This window comes from Varroa jacobsoni, unplaced genomic scaffold (assembly GCF_002532875.2).
Source record: "Varroa jacobsoni isolate VJ856 unplaced genomic scaffold, vjacob_1.0 scaffold_641, whole genome shotgun sequence".
In the NCBI taxonomy this organism is placed as follows: Eukaryota; Metazoa; Arthropoda; class Arachnida; order Mesostigmata; family Varroidae; genus Varroa; species Varroa jacobsoni.
Window position 1 is genome coordinate 673,067 of NW_019213543.1, and position 19,216 is coordinate 692,282.

A 19,216-nucleotide genomic window follows, 5' to 3' on the forward strand; every position below is an offset into this window, starting at 1 on the left:
AGATTAACACATTGGCACAACTGAAGGTCCGTTTATCGATAATACGTTTATGTTCTTAGCAGCGACTGTAAATGTCACAATGAGAACCGACTCAGACAACAAAAATTAGAAAGTGATTTCGTTACGAGTTACGATCGATTGAAAATTTCTGTAAGCTCAAAAATGCAGCCTGAAAACACTATTGTCCTATAAATTTCCTGCAACTCATATCGCGTAAACAGCCCCTTCATCTATGACATATTTACGGAACTCCCCAAAACGTATCCAACTATTTAAGCAAGCACTCAAAATCACTTTAAATTTTACCGCTTCAGCATAAATCTTAGTTTTACCTATCGTCTGCTTCTTGCTGGAGTAAACAATGATTCTCGACAGGCATTTGCAATATACAATTGAACAATACTTTGCGTTCTTCTGCTAATTCTTTCGAATGTGTAATATTCAGATATGAATCATTTTACTTCTAGTTTTCAGCGGGATGGAATCACCATAAAAAAACTTTATTAGTGTAAAGAAATGATGCCATAGCATTACATTCTCCGAAATTAAGCCAAAACTTTATACTGAGACGATTGTTCAGGAACGATAAAAATTCGCGGAAAGTGAACGACTCTTCAACGTTTTATTAGATACTCCTTTGTATTTTTTTTTATTATTAAAATATTTGTTAATTCCAAAATATCAGAGTTCAAAAGTGGAAAATCCCATAGATGTAAGTTATAGTTTTCTTTAGTCTATCACACATAAAAGATGACAGAAAAGGTCAACATTTTCGTAAACTACTACGAAATTTTACCGTATGCATCATAACTATAAACGTATTTTTGAAATTTTGGTTTTGTTGCTTATATTGCACATACATGTGGATCTCTAGATATGAGATTTCCTTCATTTCATAACATTCTTCAACAGTATTTTCTTTGTTCGAAAATTCGAGTATTCGTAGGATCGATCCAGCGAAAAATCTCCAAGGTATAAAAACTCCTACTTACTCTCCCTCTTACTCCAATTACTGTATCCTTTCCCACTCAAAGGATTCTACTTGTTACGCTGTGCTCAGAACAGCTCGAAGCGGCCGGTCTGCCGAAACAATAATAAAAACATTAGCAGACGACACCCACGGCCTCCGAACACATCCGAGAGACACTGTAAACACGGCAATAACAATAACGGCACATTTTAGTCGAAGAGTACGTTCTTTTGTGTCTTCTATCACAATTTGCTGTTGTGCTATCGCGTCCAAAGTCATTCTAACGTTGAGCAGGTAAAACGTTTTTCACCAAATGCGCACCTGCAGCTCGTTTTTGGCAAGAGACGATTCTCTAACAGTTTTTACTCTTCGTGCACACTTACGAGGCGATCTATTATACTTTGTTAGTGCATGAGTGTTCTTCTGTGCGTGGTCCGGATCTACCCCCGCGACCGAGGTTGGATCTGTCCGGGGGTTGCAATCAGGAACACAATTGATAAAACGGTCGTACTCTTTGTATGGCCGCTGTGGAAGCGACGAGTTCTTGAAGCATTTCTATTTTCGGAGACACTTCCTAGCATTTTATACCGTGTGAGTCTGTTCGGTAACAGTGATCACATTGTGATATAGAGTGGATTTCGAGTATACCACGTATAAACAGCCATCATGTTTCATAACGGTGAACGGGGCTTTATTGACTTTCGGGCCGATCAGCGCCGGCCACCGGGACCACAACGTAATGATGCGTTTAGTAGAGAGAGCGAATCTCCAGCAAAACCTGAAGTACCGAGTAGCCTCAGCGAGGCAATGAAGGTTGGTACTCGACAGCACCTATTAAATTTAGAACATAGAAACGAGATTATCTTTGATGCAGATTACCCGCCGAAGGTAGTACTTTTTTGTGATTAAAAAAAAAGTTGACCTCAGTAAGTAAAAACTGTTACTATAGAGTATCGTGTTTACAGTTTAACGCTTAACTAACCCAATCCATCGTCAATGTAAGGAAGTGGCGGTATTCATGAATTTAGTAAATGTAGAGTCAAAAAAGACTCAGCGTAATTCATACGTTCAAATCGACAAGCAGGGCATAGAATAACTTGGATATAAATTGAAATAGAGAAGAAAAACATAAAAAAAAAATTAAACACAAAAAATACGTTTGCACAGCATTGAAATGTGCGAATATATTATAGAATATAATAGTTGAATAGGCTGAAAAATGTTGAAGCGATGAAATCAATTTAACTGATTTTCAGAAAATGAATATTTGATATGTGACGCTAGTAAATGGTTTCGAAACGATTAGGAAAGAGTATAACAACGGCTTGTGTTTGATGTTTTGTTGCGCAGGTTTTTTGTACTCCAAACAGCATTTCAGTGTACTTTGTTGTTTAAACGAGATTTCGCAAAAATTTATATTTCAGTTATGCTTTATCTAATGTTCGATTTCACTCAAAACAATGACCGCGACGTGAAAATTACATTTTTCATATATACCTATCTGCAATAGCATTTCTGGAATAAAATTCGGGATGCACTATATAATGTTTTGCAATGCAATTAAAAACAGTGTGGAATATTGACAAGCCGTTGAGAGCTAAGTCTACTTGATATTGTTTTAACTATTAACAATTTACAGAAGTACTGACTAACATTAAAAAATCGACACATAGTTTTGAGTGTCTTCAAATGTGTTTTTCATCTGTGCAGAAGGCTTATTATATTTATTGCCTCATTTATTGCATTGTCATTTATTGCATAATGTATTAAATATCTCCCGCTACTTTTTCCCCAGCTACCACTCTAGGAAGTATTTGTATTGCGACTGGCTATAAATAGCATTTATATTAAAGCATGCCTGCCACCCCCTATCAATCGCAATGATTTTTGGTGCGCGCCGTAAAAGAACGAAGTTTCACTAATGCAAATAAGCGAGCTAAACAATCGTGAAGTGTTGTAGTTAATGTCCGTGATGATGCACTAGTAACGTGTATACCTACCGAGTAAACTTTGGAATATGTGATGGTCTAGATTCGAGTGCGGGCAGAGGTATACGTCGTGTCATGCCGGAAGCTAGTCGTCTGAAGCAATGCTTCAGGCAGGCAGTACTGGACGTAAAACCCGAAACTTTAGGTGATATAGTTTAGGCCGTTTAACTTATTCACTGAATGGAGAGTAGTCCTTCAGATGAAAGGAAGATTAAGGTCTTTTGTTGACATTAAATGTGTACTGCGCGATTATATAAACATCGGAGGTCAAATGGGCATTGATGGATACTGAATACAGCGGATGAACGATCTTCTTTCGGGTCTTTTTTTAAATTTCGTCTAATGGGCCAGTCCCCAATAAAACTCATATGATTTGTTGTGCGAGAGTTTGGTTTACAAGGAAACATTTGCGGAGTTAAAATATTGATAGATTTTTTCAAACAATAGGCACATTTCAAATTTTTTTTAATTCGATAAAATAAAGACACGATATGAAGTTTGTTTTATGAGTAATGGTTTTGTTTCTAATTTATTTCGATCTCGATAAAAGCAATGCCTGCAACAGTGAATTAATATATTAACTTTAGTAGAAAGTTAGTATATTAATTCACCGTTTTGTCTGAGATGTAGCATGATTAACGTACTGCAAGATGAAGTTTACGTAGAAAATGGATTGCTAATTATTTTACGGCCATGACCGAAATATCTTTAATGGAGGAGCTCTATTAATTCGATGTGCTTTTCAGCCTTAACGATTGGCGGAGTAATACTCTCTACGAAAAATTTACAGCGTATAGAATCGTATTTTCCGTTAATTTGAAGATCAAATTTTTCATACCTTACATCTGATCTTTTCAGCACGTTCATCCCTTTGTCATTAAATATTCGTGGCAATTTTTGAAAGTATTGTCAGTAAATAATGTGATAAATACCAAAAATCTATTTCTATTTATGAATGTAACATGCGAAAGCACTGAATCAGTCTCGGGATAAATAACGATTATTTAAAATTTATCAAATTAAGGGCGCCTCTTACTAAGTTATCCAATGATAATCACGAGTACGTTCTTCGGCTCCAAAAGCCAGATTTGTAGCGAGATGCAATATATGGCATGTAGATACTCGAAAGTAAAAAGAAAGAAGGCGAATTCCTGCAAAATCTCACTCGACAGAAACGTGTCAAGTTAAGATTTTAGCTTCTAAGGTATTTATTAACCGAAACACGATAAACTTTTTTGCTACTATATATATAAGGAAAGTCGACCAACTTAGAAAGAGAATGTTATTAGGTTGTTAACAAAGCCGAATTCATTTAGGTAATTTAGGTAAATGGTATCTACCATATTGTCCATTGATACATACTTTAATTTATTATTATTCAATTACTTCGCCACAAACGTTTACGAGTAAAAATTAACAAAAAAGAGTTTCCTAATTCTTTGGCGAAGAACACGCGACGAAATTCTTTACAAGATCTCCAGGATCAATTTGCAATTGCTTTGTGTGTTTTTTTTATGAGAACAGCGTGCCGAAATGATGGTTGCCCGTATAGAGACTCGTTATGAACGAAGCAGATCTCAGGCCCGACGAGATCGCCGTTCCCGGAGTCGTTCCCGATCACGAGCACGTAGTCCAGCTCATCGCGGGGGTAGTTACCGGGCGCGAGACAAATCTCGAGGCCGTTCTCGAAGTCGACGACGCTCGCCTAGAGGTCGTACACCCATTGATAACAGAAGTGAACACCCCCGTCATCGGTCAAAATCTTCTGGCCGTCACGGGAGATCAGACTCTCTTGGACGCCACATGGCTGAAAGGGGCCGTTCGCCAGGACCGTATCGCCGAAATGGTCGGGTTTCACGGTTTGACCAACCTGATGAACATCGGCCACGTTCGCGCAGCAGATCGGGACGTTCACCAACGAGAAGGCGAACTCCGCCAAGGATGTCGCCATTTAAAGAGGGCCGATCACCACTGGAGCCGAATCCCAGAGATGCGTTTCCCCCAGGAGCTTTATCCCGCTTTAAAGCGCCACTATCCCCGAAACGTGATTCTCTCAGTCCGACTCCCTTGATTGGAGAGCCAAATAAAGCTTCTAACAAACGCGCCGACCCCAAGTCACAATCGGCGCCTGGTGAGTTGAAAATATTTTTTTTTCTATCGATTAAAGAAGAAGAAGTGATAGCAAATAATGTAGTTGGTTGCTAATGAGCAGGTTATTAGGTTGCGGCAGTATTGGGACCAAGCGTGAATTCAAATTTGCGCGAGCTCAAACCTTTAGCTGGCATACTAGCTTACGTCAAGCATATTAAGAGCACAAAATGTCTGCACATTTGAAATGCGCTACTAGCTAGGCAGTGAAATTGCAGTTTCGTTAGTGCTACAACCCCACAGATGTCCGCTAAAAATGATGTAATATCTTATTGAATAAAGTAGAGGGTTTGATTAGAGTAGCGACAATTTCATCGTTTTGAAGATTGGTTGGGCCTAGGTTTATGCCTTAAGCCTAGCTTGGAATGTATTTAATAGTTAGTTTGTCGATGCGAAAACCTGGCTGAGACCAAAGCATGTAACGTTCCTTTATACGGTGCTGCCTTCTATTCTGACCTATTTATTATTATTATCGTGTAAATTCAACATATCAATATGAGGTGACAAGTATGTAATATGAATTCAATAAAAACATTATTCGATTTCTGTGGAAGTATGGTAATTTTTTGCTGTTACGTAAAGGTATATTTGCGTCTTGAGGTACGTATCATGTCTGTAAACGTGAGTTTGTGTGATTTTGCGGTTTTCGAGATGACGGGTCCTGAGTAGTGACCCTAAATGTCTTCTAACTGGGTTGATACGAAATAAACTTTCCAAGCTTCAATACTTTTCATGGAACAATCGGGTATTTTGGAGCGGTATTTCCGTTCTTACAGAAGCCTTCTCATAAATTCTTCAAGCTTCCCTCTTTCATTTTCGGCACACTTACTTACAGCGGAAATTCGTGTGTTTTTAATAGCTGAAGATCTTGTTGCTAATTGAATTGGTAAGTTTAATCCTACACTACATATAGTTTCAAGAGTTGACGCCAAGTACAATCCGAAAAAAAAGGTCTTAGCCGGGATAGCGAATCCCAGCTGAGATCTCAACTATATTGATTATATATATAATAGTGGCAGTTACATTGTATTGATCGGTATCGGTGGCAATAGCATATTATTATAACGTGGGTGTCATTTATTTGCAGCTGAGGATCTCTACGAAGGGATCTCCAATGACTCTATGAGTGAAGAGACGTCGAGGAAGTTCCTTAGTGCAGCTTTCCGACCCATCGAACCCGCGCGTCACGGCAAAGACAATGCGCCTTTGCGGAGGCCACAGCTGGATAGTCCAGTGAACTCGATTTTCCCCGATGTGCCACCATTGGATCAGCGATTGGGAAGCGCTAATCGTTCACTAGCCGTTCGCGAAGGGTCTCCTTCACGCAACGTTATCGACCGTCTTGACGGTTCGGATCATGGTGGCCTCAGACACGACGGACCTGGTCATGTTCCTTTGTCAGGTCCGCTCGATGAACCGCGTTCAGCAGGTGAAGAACGGTATCTCGAACTTCTGAGGTTACGCGAAAAGCTTCGCCAAGCAGAAGAAAACAATGCTGTCAATGTGGCTTCGAAAAGAACACTTGCTGGCGGCGTGCATCGTGTAGGGGGTGACAAATTTCTAGCGGGAAGTGGCCGAGAGGACTTAACTCGAATCGAACGTCGGGACACGGGAAGAGGCTGGGAACCCTTAGAATCGGGGGACCCGATCGATCATAGCAGACGACTTTCTCCGGCATCTCCGTCGTTCGTTGATGATCGACTTTTGGAGCGGAGAAATCACTGGCGAGCTCTCGATGACAACACTTCGACAAACAGACAGCCGGGTCCACCATCGGTCCGTTCAAATGTGCGTATTCGAAAGGAGTTGTCGTTATTGTTAATTTCTGTAATCATGTTTAATCAATATTTCTGAAGAAACGACTAAGGGATTTTTTAAGTAAAAGAGGCTAAAGCAATTCGTGCTACATAGATATTTATCTAGTGATCCTATATTCACGTGTGATCGCATCGACTAATCGTTGATACTAAATGGCGTAGTATACATAGGTCACACATATTTTTCGTTTGCAGATCTCGGGTGTATATGGCCGTTTGACACCGCCTCTTGGAGATGGCGGTGCTTCGCGATTGCCTTTTCCATCATCGGCTGGTCTTCCTGGTCTTGATGGTGCTCACCGAGAAGCATCAGTTCGGATTCCCGGCCTCTCATCATTCGAAGACGACGACTTCTACGGCATTGGCCAGCAACAGCGAATGTCGCCTGTCAAGCGAGCGCCTGTGCCGGGAGCAATGCTTAACGATGGAAATTCGCAAGCGACAAGTAGTAGTTTACAAAGCATTCGTAGTGAAGGTTTGGCGCGCGGTCCTTCAGCTCGAGATCACGAAGAATGGCTGGTCCGAGAAAAAGAGATCGATGATTTGAAACGCCAGCTCCGCGAAAAAGAAGAAAATCGATACGCGCGGCATAAAACGCCTTCCGTCAAGGATATGCACCCAAGCCGGCCACTTTCGTCAAGGTATGCCGTGGTGAAGAAATAGCTAGAATTGAAACCACTGCAATGCGCGCTGTATATATATATATATATATATAAGATAATAAGATCGATCCGTATTTGAGGCGAATACTGCTTGAATGGCGAGCCTGCCTTTTTCACAACCATAAGCTTAACATTTTCGTAATTTTATACCTCAGCCTTACCACTGTAATCTTACTTCTGTTCCATCCTGTATACATTCGTATACGCTAATGTATACTATCTTTGTAAAATTTATTATCTATTGTAGTGTTCTATGGCGGCTAAATTTTGCCTGAGACTTGTAAGCTCAGCGTATGCAAAGTACTGCATATTGTGAGAGGTTATAACAATTTTTTTACATTAAACATCCCAGATCAAATCAGGGCTTTGATGAGACATCATTCCGGCCAATAGCTCATTCTGCAATCTCCAGGAGAGAAGTAGAACCGCATTCATCTGGCCGTCGGCCTATGAGTCCTATTATGAGACGGTCTCCTGGCGAAAGAAGGCCTCTCGTCGAGCGACGATCCCCTGTCGAAAGGCGGTCTCCTGGCGAGCGGAGATCGCCACGCCGGGGAACACGGTCGCCGAATTTACGCTCGAAACGCTCGCATAGTCCAGACTTTCGGCGGCGCTCCAGGAGCCCCTACTCAAGACGTTCACCAGTCGCTCGAAGATCTCCCATGGACGATAGAGCGTTAGATAGAGACGCGTACGTTAGAGCCATGGCTGATTATCATCCACCTCATCCTCAGGCACAGCGTGATATACCAGGGCATTCTGCAATCGGAACTGCTTCTTTACTGGCACAGGCTTACCAAGGCTCTTCGTACGTGCCTGTAGTGGAATCCACAATACCTGCTGCTGCTGCCCCCGCGCCACAAACCACTGGTTATGGAGGAGCACTCGCTGGAGCACTTTCCAGTGGAACACATCCAAGTGCGGCACTTGCCGTCACTGCTAATTATTATGGCCAACCCCAAGCGCCTCAACCACATTCGTATTACGCGCCATATGAAAGGGAGGCGTCGTATATTACTGATCCCCATAGTGGATATCCACCTGCTGTTGCGGGAACCCATGGGTCAATCGATGTTCCTCTGCGAAACTCCATTGCTGGCTCTACAAACACGATGGCTGCTTCAGCTCCTTTGGCTGATTCCGTAAAGGTAGGTTGAAGGTCCCTAATGGAGTCACTGTAAGATTACATATATATATATATATATATAAGACAGGACTTATAATCCTACAGTTAGTTTACATGTTATAAACATCTTTTATATACACTATACATGATTTGCGAGATACTGTAAGCTCTATATTTGTTCATGAATGCAGCGCCGCATGAAGAGTTTGAGTGATGTTTTATATGTCTAAATTTTTTCCTGCTTTTCCGGCTTCCGTACACTTGTTACATATTCTTTGAAAGCTCCACCAGGCATCGGGAGAAAGACCAAATCTGCGTACATTAACAGGTGGTAGTCATGGTAAGAAGAGTAGGCGGAAAGTCAAAGAGATACTTCCAGAGGCATTATCTATAAATCCTCCGGCATTCGCTGAGGTGGACGTTGGACTGCAACCTATTGACATGGATCTAGAAGACCAAGATGAGGTCGCTGAAGCGCAGGGACCCAAAGAAGAACAAGCCCCCATTAATAGTCGCCCAGAGGAGAAATACGCCCAGGAAATTGAATCCTACCTTCGGCTCACAAATGAGAAGGACGCAGAAAAGTGAGTCCTTAAATGGGATTATATAGCCACTAAAGTTTGTAGAAAATGTGGGACAATATATTATATGAACCGCTTATTACTTAATGGAATTGTACGCATTCGTACTATTGCGGCGAAATGACTGCTATAGCTTTGCGAAAAAAAAAATGCTGTTAGTGTATATATTCGTAAATATACAAATTGTCGAAGGCGAATTTAATGGCCCTAAGGCTTCAGGCCTTAACGGATATATATATATATATATCCGTTATCCGTATGATATAAGTGTAAATTCGTTTTTATCTATGATGAAGTGATTTGAACTTTAGCCTTTATCATTTTTTTTTTTTTGTTTGACGTGTTGCACGATTTGTGCTCATTGTTTTGCGATATAGGGAGCGTTTATCCGTTTTGAAACAGGAGATGGCCCGAATTAGTAAGCTACAAGCAGATTTGCTACGGCTTCGCAAGGGGTCGCCCGATGACGCTCAAGTGGGTCGACAACTGGCTAACACGGGCAAGCTTTACGAGGAAGCTAAGAAAAAGGCTACCGGTGTAGGAAAGCAAATTGATGCGCTTGGCCAAGAAATCTTCAAGATTCCACAAAAGATTAAATTGCTTGCGATGGAACACGAGAGCAAGTTTGCTGACAAGCTCGAAGCGATCAAAAAGGCAAACAAAGAGAAGTCCCAGGTTCGTTAATGCGTATAGTGCATATTTTCGGTAGAAAAATTAGTGATATATTTAAGTCATGAATGAATCATAAATAAAATAGACTAGGGCTTAAAGATTGCCTGGGTGGTGAGTTATGCAAGTTTCAACAATCCAATTGAACAATCCAGGTCGCGCTCGTGATCTGGAGCGGTTTTTTCAAAACTTCTGTATCGAGTGACATCAGTTCAAGAAATGTGTTGTTAACCTGATTACAACTACACTTGTTGTTCTTGCTTCCCACAAAACTGACGAATAAACCTATTACTAAACCATTTGATATAACCATAAAGTTTTTGGCCATAGCAAAATGACAAACATTGCACCGTAGTTATCCGGTGCATACGATCGTTATCTTGGATACTGAAGGTAGAGTCTATAACGTTAACAACAAACATTACCTGTGTGAATAAACCAACAGAGCGAGATGGGTCTGTGCGCACGCTATGTTTAGTATTTGAGCTATATTAAGACCGCACGCTAGTGGGCGCCTAACCTTCTGTTTTTTTATAGGCGGCTAGTGGTGGTGGCCAAAAGAAGGATGTCCGCTTTAAATATGTTGATCGCGGTGAGTTCTTCTGCTCCTACTGTCGGATGGAATATCGGAGTGTTCCCGCATTTCTTGCGCATCTCCATACCGAGCTACACATAGCGGTAAGGGGTTACCTAACAAAATAAAGCCTGATTAGTTGCCATTAACAATTCTATTCCATGCTTTCTGTGCCGCTTCCTTTCTTTCTCTTTTTTCGTTTTTATAAGACATTGTTTTAGGGCCTAAGGATAGATGCTTAGATACTGGCAGTTACGGTCACGAAATTTACATATACATATACAGAAAATATTTAATAATAACAATAATAGTAATAAATACCTTCTGTGTGTCTATGTGTAGGCTACGCATTGGGTAAAAATATCTTTGTATGGTGTAAAAATGAAGAGTTCGCACTCCAAAAATGGCCACACCTAATACCCACGTGCAGCTCCTGAATATGCTTTTTCAGTTTATTAGGACTGGTTCTTAGGACAAAGCTTATGCAGTCGAAGTTAATTAGTTTTTCGATAATAATTATTATGGTGGCCGTTATCGCTTCAACGATGTATACGTAACTACATGAACTTACATTTACCGTACTTACATGCACATAGATTTACTGATAAATATAAAGCCCATAACCGTGTTGAGTATATGCTAAGTAAGAATATTCGATATGTAAACAGAGGAGGACTTGCCTGCCAAAACGAGTATAACTAATTCATACCTGTACACCAAATTTCCGTTTTTAGAACTCAAACCAGACTCAGGAGAAGCCTTGGGCCAATTTAGAAACAACCACGAAAATTTCGGCGCCTACAGCAGCCACCTGCAATGTACCTGCTAAAGGTGTGGACAATTTGATTCTATGATAAAAACATATATATTCTGATTTTTCCGTTTCAATATATCGTTCATGGGTAATAACCAGTTTGGCACTTACTTGCTTAGCGATGCACCCAAACTTCAAATAATAGTAAGAAAAATCTTATGGTGTTATATTACAGGCGGACAATTCATTATGGGGATTACGGGTTTTTACTGCAAGATTTGCAGAGCCATCTTCCCCGATAGTACAACGGCTGAAAAGCACGTTCTCTCCGAAGAGCACAATATGAAGTACAAAGTAAATTATCAATCATCAGCATTATCATTTCAAGATGGTTTGAGCAATGTTGTTATTCAAATGCTTTTTGAGTTGTGTTCTACAATTTTTATACCTTACGCGATTGCAAGAAAGAGGTCTCTAGAGTGCACCTTAGTCATCCTGCTTTTTTCTGTTTATTTGGTAGTTTACTTGTACGTATTCAATAGCACTGATTATACGTGGAGCTCGAATTCATTTTCCTGTACGAATTTGGCTCACATTAGGCCTGTGAAATGTGAATAAACTGTAAATAAATAGACTTAAACATTCGGGTTTGCGTGGGCAAAATCATCGTATCAGTTTTTCTTGGTGCGTTTTAGGAATACATCGGAATGAATCCGTTTTACGAGCGTCGCGTACAGCTCGAGAAGGAAACTATCCTGCACAGTATCGCAAAAGCGACTGCTCCTCGGCAGGTCGGTAAATACTTTTTCAGGATATTATATTGCCGTCTTTCATTTCAATTGTTTCACTCTTCACTAAGCAAGAGCACAGTTAAATTGTATTTTTATGGGGGCTTAGCGAATTCTGGCGTATGGCATCCGGCCTAATGCTTGCTGAGCACAAGATGCAAGCCGCAGATTGCCTTCGTTTGGTCTGATTAGCCCATAAATGTATCTGTTAAGTTAACCAACGCTATGAGTTTGCTGCTGCAAAACGTATCGTGTTCTAACATCACATCAGTTATTTTCAGACAAAGCAGATCGGTTCTACTGGGAGCGCCGGCTGTTCCAGTAATAGCGGCAAGTCAAAATCTTCTAATAGTTCTAATTTTAATGAGGTCAGTGAAGGTTCTCGACTATCTAGCAAGCGTTCTCTAAACAACAATGTCTCACGGGATAACCGTGATGTTAAAGCTAGCAGCGGTCACAAAGCTTCAGGAGATAGAGACTCACCTTTAAAAGGGTCAAGATCTATTGGTAGAAGTAAAGCTGATCATTTCCCTATAAATAAAGCCGGCAGTAGTAATAGCTCGAGCGATCACGGGACCACCAGAGACAAAGACCGAACTGTTTCATTGCAACCCCGGCAAAAAAGGCCACGAACTTCCAGTAAGGACAGTGATCGTGACATGAGCTCTGATGCTCATGAAAACAGTGATCAACAGGGCATCGGCAACAACAACCCTATAACGGTAAGGCAAAAGACAAGCTTCAGGAGAAATATTTTTAGACGGCAGTTTAAATTAAAATTAGGTGTGGTCCTAGTTTAAAACTGGGGTGTCAACACACTCTGTTTCGTGCGAAAAGGTGGCTGTCATGAGCAATGACGAACGGCAGTATTACACGTAAGAACAGGGTTAATTCAAATTATCCATCCTGTTCAAATCCTTTTTTCCATGGTACTTTGTAACCTAGTCTCGTCACGATTTATATTGGCAACTTTTATTTGCCCCATGGGACAAGCTATCATTGAAATACTAGCGGATATTTGCGATATTGCGCTGAACATGTTTATCAGAAACGTGTGGTTTATAAATTATCTTTGCGGTCGTTTATATGTTACACAGCCAGCGACACTAGTGATCTTTCTAACCTCTGATGTATATAAATCTGATTTGTTCAGGAGAAGTCGCGCTCACCCTCTCCAACGATTACTTCCACTACTGAGAACAGGTGTGTTGCTAGGCATATCGGCAATGTCAGAATCATGTCCGACTTACGATACAAAATTAACTTATGTTAACTACGTAAATCAATAGAACCGCAAAATACGTACATAGGCTTAGCGATGTAGATTCAGTAAAGACACACCTTGGATGTTTGACATTAAGAAGAACGTTCAATTGCTGTTCAGCGGAGGTTAAAGGTGGCATTTTACCCGCAAACTACTACTGACATAAGGATGAATTAATCTTCTCTTTTTTTTCACAGAGTTCATCTTCAACAAATGTACGTAGTTAAGTTACTGGTTTTTTTGGAAAACAATCTGTTTCTCATTGTAATTTAACGCCGAGAACTTTCAGCCATAGATTTTATTTTCTGTTATGGTGAACAACAAATGGTTTGCGCAATAAAAACTACTAAGGGCGGCTAATTTTGATTCGCGCACATTGGGTATCAACGGAAGATGCATCAATAACGAGAACGCCATGGTGGCCAACGTGGTGCCACTCATGTTTTCAATTTAATACTGTCGTTTGTTTTATAATAGTAGGGATTATGATAATAAAATTAGTCTGCTTAGCATTAAGGGAACTTTCCGTATATGCAAATACGCGCACACTGAAAATAAACACATATCAGTGTCCAGCATAGGGAAAGTGTCAAGAAATGGTTCTCTATGAACTAAAAAATGAAAAAATGAATCTAATCTATAAATTATTACAAAGATCGATACGTGAACCGTGACACGTATACCTGCATTTAAGAACTGTGTTAGCTCAAAAAAGATTTTATAAATTTCCTCTTGTTTTCCATTACCTATTGACCTCGCGTTTTTTTTAAGGTGATGCGAAATGTCCTCTATTCTTTTTTAAACGAAAAAAAATATGAGATCTAACGATTCAGCATATATGACTGTTGCGCTCTGTGGTTCTGTATCCAACATTTTCTGTTATTACCGTTGTTGGCACGTTGACCAATATTTAGCCAGAAATCGGGAGGTATTCGTTTGAAGCTCCTGAAGCCGACCATCGGAGGTGCTCAGCCCCTAATGATTGGCAAAGCTCCCTTTAAACGGAAGCCGTCAAATAACACTATAATAGGTAAGTGCCAGTGGGTTTTCATGATATTGTATACTTGGTTTTAAAGACATGTACACCTTGTTTTTGTTGTGTAGTGCCCGGTGTCTTTGATCAGGTCAAGATAGACAAGTATCTTTTATTGTTTAGGACGCCTTTCACTTGTTACATATACAAATGTAAGTTGCAGATGTAATTTTACCGCCCTTTAAATACTTGTTATTAGTGTAATATACAAATTTCACAATACAATTCCAGGGTAAATTGACAAGGAATTACGCGGTTTCTGCTCCATATAAAGTGACATTAAAAATAGATCAATTTTTCAACAATGGCTTTAAAATCCCTTTCTCCCATATATTTGTACTTTGTCTTTAAATGTCTAAAATTTTATAGTTACCAAGTCAGACATTTTCGTGTACAAATCTCTGGTTAATACTTCAATAAACACGAAGATTTCAAGTAACTTTCGAAAGCTGTATATACTTATATTTTGATCTACCACAAACCTTGTCTCTCATTTAAAAATTGTGTACCGTCTTCAGAACCAGCCAAAGCAGACGCTTCTGGAGGCAGCAGTGGGCCTTCGGCAGAACAAAATGAACTCTTCCCCTCTGGGACTCCGGCTCCTCCTGGAGATGACGAACCTGTGCCCGCTGTAGCAATGGGGCCGTTCAAGCCTCCCAATCCAGCGGACGAAGGAGAGCCACTCCCCCCCGGAGACACAGCACCCCCACCTGAAACGCCCTACTGGATGAACAATCTTTATACCTCGTGGGAACAACCGGGAGCGGCGCCGTTTGTATGTATTGCGCTCACACAACTACAATAATTCGATTTTCATCGGTTGACCGGAAGGATTACTGGCCGGCATAGACATATGGGAGGTGCAAGTAATGGGCATCGTTAAGGCGTTTGTGGAATTCGGAGTAGAAGTGTTCTGAGAAGAGCGAGATTGTAGGCGTTACATCTGACTGCTTGTCTTATTTTGTCATGTTTATGAATTATTCAAGTGTAAACACTGTTAACTCACGTGTTACTCTGTTATTCTTTTAGATACCTGAAGAAGATGAAAAGGAGCCGGAGGAAGAGGAACTTGAAGAATACTGATGTCGACAGACGAAAAACTTATCGTAAGAAATCCAATGATTAAAGATCAAAGCAACAAAACAAGAAAATAGATCGAACGCATCAAGGGTAGCGCGTTTGTATGCGTATGTATGTTTTTATGCGTTTCTATGGACACGTAATGAGGAGACTGAACAGCTAAAGTCTTTGAAGTCAAAAGGTTACTTGTTCCTTGACGCGTCTACCAAATGGCACATCGGGATGAAGTGCTCTGGAGCGCGTAGGACGCTCACAAACCCAAATTTAATTATTCAGCGCGAAATATATACATTTTATTATAAAATCAACGTTGGTGAAAAGATAATTGAAGGCAACTAAACGAAAAAAGGATTTCACTGACCGAAGCATTTCAGAAGATCAGCTCGAGCAGAGAAGCGTTACTTGCCAAAAAAGAGGAGGTAAATTTTATTCAACATCGCATGGATACCTCCGCCGTTTCCTGCATCAAAAATCATCAAACAATCGTGAAAAAAAGTGACATGCTTCACATCACAAAAAAAATTCAAGCGAATTCAGAACCGCGTAAGGTTTGTTGAACAACAAATCTGAGCAAAAGTCAGTGGTACATTATATATATATATATATATATATATATATATAGAGAGTAACCGGAGTAGCCAGCATGTGTGTCTGTTAGGTAGTATTTACGTTAAGAACGTAATCCATTGCTTTCACTGTGTCTTGTATATTTTGTAATATGTTTCGATGGCATTATTGCTACTAGAAACTTATATTCATATATACAAACATCTATAATGTATATGGATGCAATAATTAAAGAGGAGACGATCATTCTAATAAATAGTAAAAGCATTTGAACAACAAGTTGTGTTTTACTGGTCCTTCACATTGATTCGACGCATCGCCGCGCTCATTTTCCATACACCGAACAGGGTTTTCGTGGCGGAAGTCAACTAATTACGATGAATGTTTTTCATACAGATAAAATAATTATAAATTAAAACTATATGGTTGTTATCATAATCTTCGCACATCGGAGTTAAAATTGTTGATTAATAAATATTGTTTATTAACGAAACTGTTCGTTCTTAATTGTGCTACGACGGCGATACAGCTGATCCTGCCTGAGCATGAAATATTAAATCGCTCGATCTAGCAAAGAAACATCTTTGTAAGGATACTCCTGACAATACCTACATGTTATTCGTGTCCGTTGTAAATGTCTTCTGCTTGTCACGTTTGTAAATATTGAAGTTAATAAAGGTTGTTTATATCCAGCATATTTGTTTAAAACGAGTTCGTTATTTGTTACTATGCGGCGAGAACTGTAAAGCAGTGGAAATTAAAATGTGCCATCGGTATTAATACAAGCCTAGGCTGACGAGGGGCAAGTGCTTTGAAGTTTGCGTGGGGCCGTTGCAGCCATTCTCAAGGTCCATCATAGCTACCATTGGCCATTCTGCTATAAAAACACAATGAAGAAACATTATAATCAATAGCCTGCTATTGATTTGGGAAATTCGATGCACATGGCTGCAAGAAGACGAAACTCACTTCTGTGCCGATTCTAGCGAATAATACATTTCCTGCCACGCTTGCTAGAGAAGGACGTAGTGCGGCGGCTAATTGTTTTTACGCATAAGTTATTTTGTCCAATAGACAAATAAAATGACTAGTCTGCTGTCTTTATTGTATGAGATAAATCTATACACTGAATTCAGTGTGCATGTATACGAACGCATAATTTGTGATCATGCAATACAGAGTTAACAGTTTTTAGACACACGCACATACACAATTTTCGTTAACCGCCATAGTAAGTTCGGCAATTCATTTTCTGGATCACACATAAGAACTATCTGTTCGCATAAATTTGCCGACTTTCGTTCCGATGTGATAAATATCGTACCAAGTTGCTGAACTCAAATCACATCGTTTTCGCTCACAAGTAAAGCGATTTGTTATTGATCACGGGTAAAAAATTGGTGATTCTGTGGAGGTCGCCTCTCCATACTTCGAGTTCTCGGTGTCGCCGCTAGGCGTTCCGTCAGATGGCTGGTCTGGTTTCAGTACCAAATAACGAAATGTACCTATTCCCGGATTTGAACCTTTTTTTTGTAGCAGGCAGATACGTTGCCCGTTAAGCTATTACGGGGACAAATTGAGCTGATTTGCGAGATGTCCCTGTAGTATCCAAGTGGGTAATACGCTTGACTGCTGATTTCAGGGATACGTAATGATCCAAATTCGAATTCGGGATTAGACACATTTCTTTCTGTCATGGGGCCTTGCCATCCGATGGAATGCCGAACAGCGGTGCCGGATACAAAACTTTTTTGTTAACATGGCATGCGTGCACTGAAATGACAGCAAATTCATGTAAAAAATTCAGCTGGAATTATTATTGAATGTACTTAAGCAGAATTCACCCGTATTCAAATTGCTGGCCCAAATGTATCATTTGTAACTGTTTTCTCTCTTTGGAGTTAATTAGAAAGCGCCGTTACGAATGGCAAAAGTCATGCAATCTTAGATGAATTGTCTGCCATAGCAGTGATTTTTTTTCGAATGTATTTATCTCATTATTAAACTAGAAAGCATTCCAAAAAAAGGCCGAAAAGAAGAACTTCCGTACAATGTTCTGATTGCAGTCTTTTGTTTATTTTATTCATTTCCTTGCAGGCCGCTGTTTCAAGGAACACTTGTTGGCACTGTTAACCGCCGTGACAGTCGAGGGCGAGGATTTCTTGAACGTGACTGGGGTGGACCTGCCGGCGGTGCGAATCACTAGGAGGCAACTGTTTTCTGTTGTTAAAGCTGCCGATCCTAAACAAAGCATAGTGAGGGAGCTCTATTTCAATCTGAGTAATGATTTTGTGATGGCCTATTCTCTCTGCTTTTGGCTAATTGTTTTGTTACATCTATATGGATATCATTAGATTTTACGAGTTCGTGCAAAACTGATACGCCGACAAAAGAGAATTAGGGCTGTACAAGGTAAACTATTTCAGTATCGTATCTAGCTCCGAGGCATACGTACTGGTAATATCGTGTATAAAACAATCGTGTATGCCATATTGAGTAAGAAGCTGAGGTCGAGATAGCGACAAGCAGTAATCGCTCAAAAATAGGTTTGCATTATGAGAATTACAGTAAAAGGCTGTTTTTGCACAAAGCAGGGTGGTAATTCATATGGGTCTTTTGAACGAAGAATAAACCAAGGACAGTAGAAATCTAATGATATTGGTTTGTCTAGCTTTATTTGTTATGCATTAAATGTATCAGTTAAGCAGGCTAGAGTTTGGTAAGAGTTAATACAATGAACTGTGCCATGTACATGCATATACTAAGTATAGCATAGATTGCCTGTCTAGGATTATTTAATTATAGTATCTTTGTTATCCTATGCATTCTTTAATTCCTGCGAGTTTCTTTGCACTACATTTTCATTGGTGGTTTTGAAGAATCCACTACAGAATTGAGCGGTTTTGTATATATGGTAGCATTAAGTGCAGGTTGTGGGATTGGGCCACTACTTGATTTTTTTGTCAACAGCCTTCGTTTGAGGAACTACGTTTACTTTACGAAGTCAAACAAGTCGACCTGCCTAAATAAATGTGTTCAAATACATTACCATGATTAATTTTTGTTTGTAGCCTTCCTACAAAATGTGCATTATAAACTCAAGTTTAAAACTCAAGTTACTGGGTCATTTTTTTTTTCATCATCTTTTTGGAAAATGATCTAAGAAACACTGTCAGATTACAAATTGTATTGACG

General features: G+C 40.0%; 2 protein-coding genes across 4 annotated transcripts; both read left to right on the top strand.

Moving 5' to 3' along the window:
* The first annotated feature begins 1,105 nt into the window (after positions 1-1,105).
* On the top strand, positions 1,106-19,136 carry LOC147753229 (uncharacterized). Its single transcript, XM_086969000.1, has 3 exons — positions 1,106-1,783; positions 4,483-5,089; positions 18,119-19,136. The coding sequence occupies exons 1-3, from the start codon at positions 1,637-1,639 to the stop codon at positions 18,373-18,375; spliced, it is 1,011 nt and encodes a 336-aa protein (XP_086825126.1). The 5' UTR covers positions 1,106-1,636; the 3' UTR covers positions 18,376-19,136.
* LOC111262223 (uncharacterized) lies at positions 6,214-16,716 on the top strand. Of its 3 annotated transcripts, none has more exons than XM_022836312.2 (15): positions 6,214-6,894; positions 7,119-7,564; positions 7,938-8,733; positions 8,994-9,295; positions 9,670-9,967; positions 10,499-10,639; positions 11,270-11,366; positions 11,525-11,643; positions 11,985-12,080; positions 12,359-12,799; positions 13,231-13,280; positions 13,539-13,556; positions 14,256-14,371; positions 14,893-15,149; positions 15,404-16,716. In XM_022836312.2, exons 1-15 carry the CDS (start codon positions 6,229-6,231, stop codon positions 15,455-15,457), a joined length of 3,897 nt encoding a protein of 1,298 aa, XP_022692047.1. In that variant the 5' UTR covers positions 6,214-6,228; the 3' UTR covers positions 15,458-16,716. The 3 variants fall into 3 exon arrangements, with proteins under 3 accessions (XP_022692047.1, XP_022692048.1, XP_022692049.1); XM_022836313.2 differs by having other exon boundaries at positions 9,003-9,295; XM_022836314.2 differs by lacking the exon at positions 13,539-13,556.
* Positions 19,137-19,216: the final 80 nt, after the last annotated feature.

Coding starts and splice junctions, on each gene's coding strand:
- LOC147753229 (XM_086969000.1), top strand. CDS start 1,637: ATGTTTCATAACGGTGAACGGGGCTTTATTGACTTTCGGGCCGATCAG. Junction 1,784..4,482: donor GCCTCAGCGAGGCAATGAAG/GTTGGTACTCGA, acceptor TTATGAGAACAG/CGTGCCGAAATGATGGTTGC. Junction 5,090..18,118: donor CAAGTCACAATCGGCGCCTG/GTGAGTTGAAAA, acceptor ATTTCCTTGCAG/GCCGCTGTTTCAAGGAACAC.
- LOC111262223 (XM_022836312.2), top strand. CDS start 6,229: ATGAGTGAAGAGACGTCGAGGAAGTTCCTTAGTGCAGCTTTCCGACCC. Junction 6,895..7,118: donor CACCATCGGTCCGTTCAAAT/GTGCGTATTCGA, acceptor TTTCGTTTGCAG/ATCTCGGGTGTATATGGCCG. Junction 9,296..9,669: donor AATGAGAAGGACGCAGAAAA/GTGAGTCCTTAA, acceptor TTTGCGATATAG/GGAGCGTTTATCCGTTTTGA.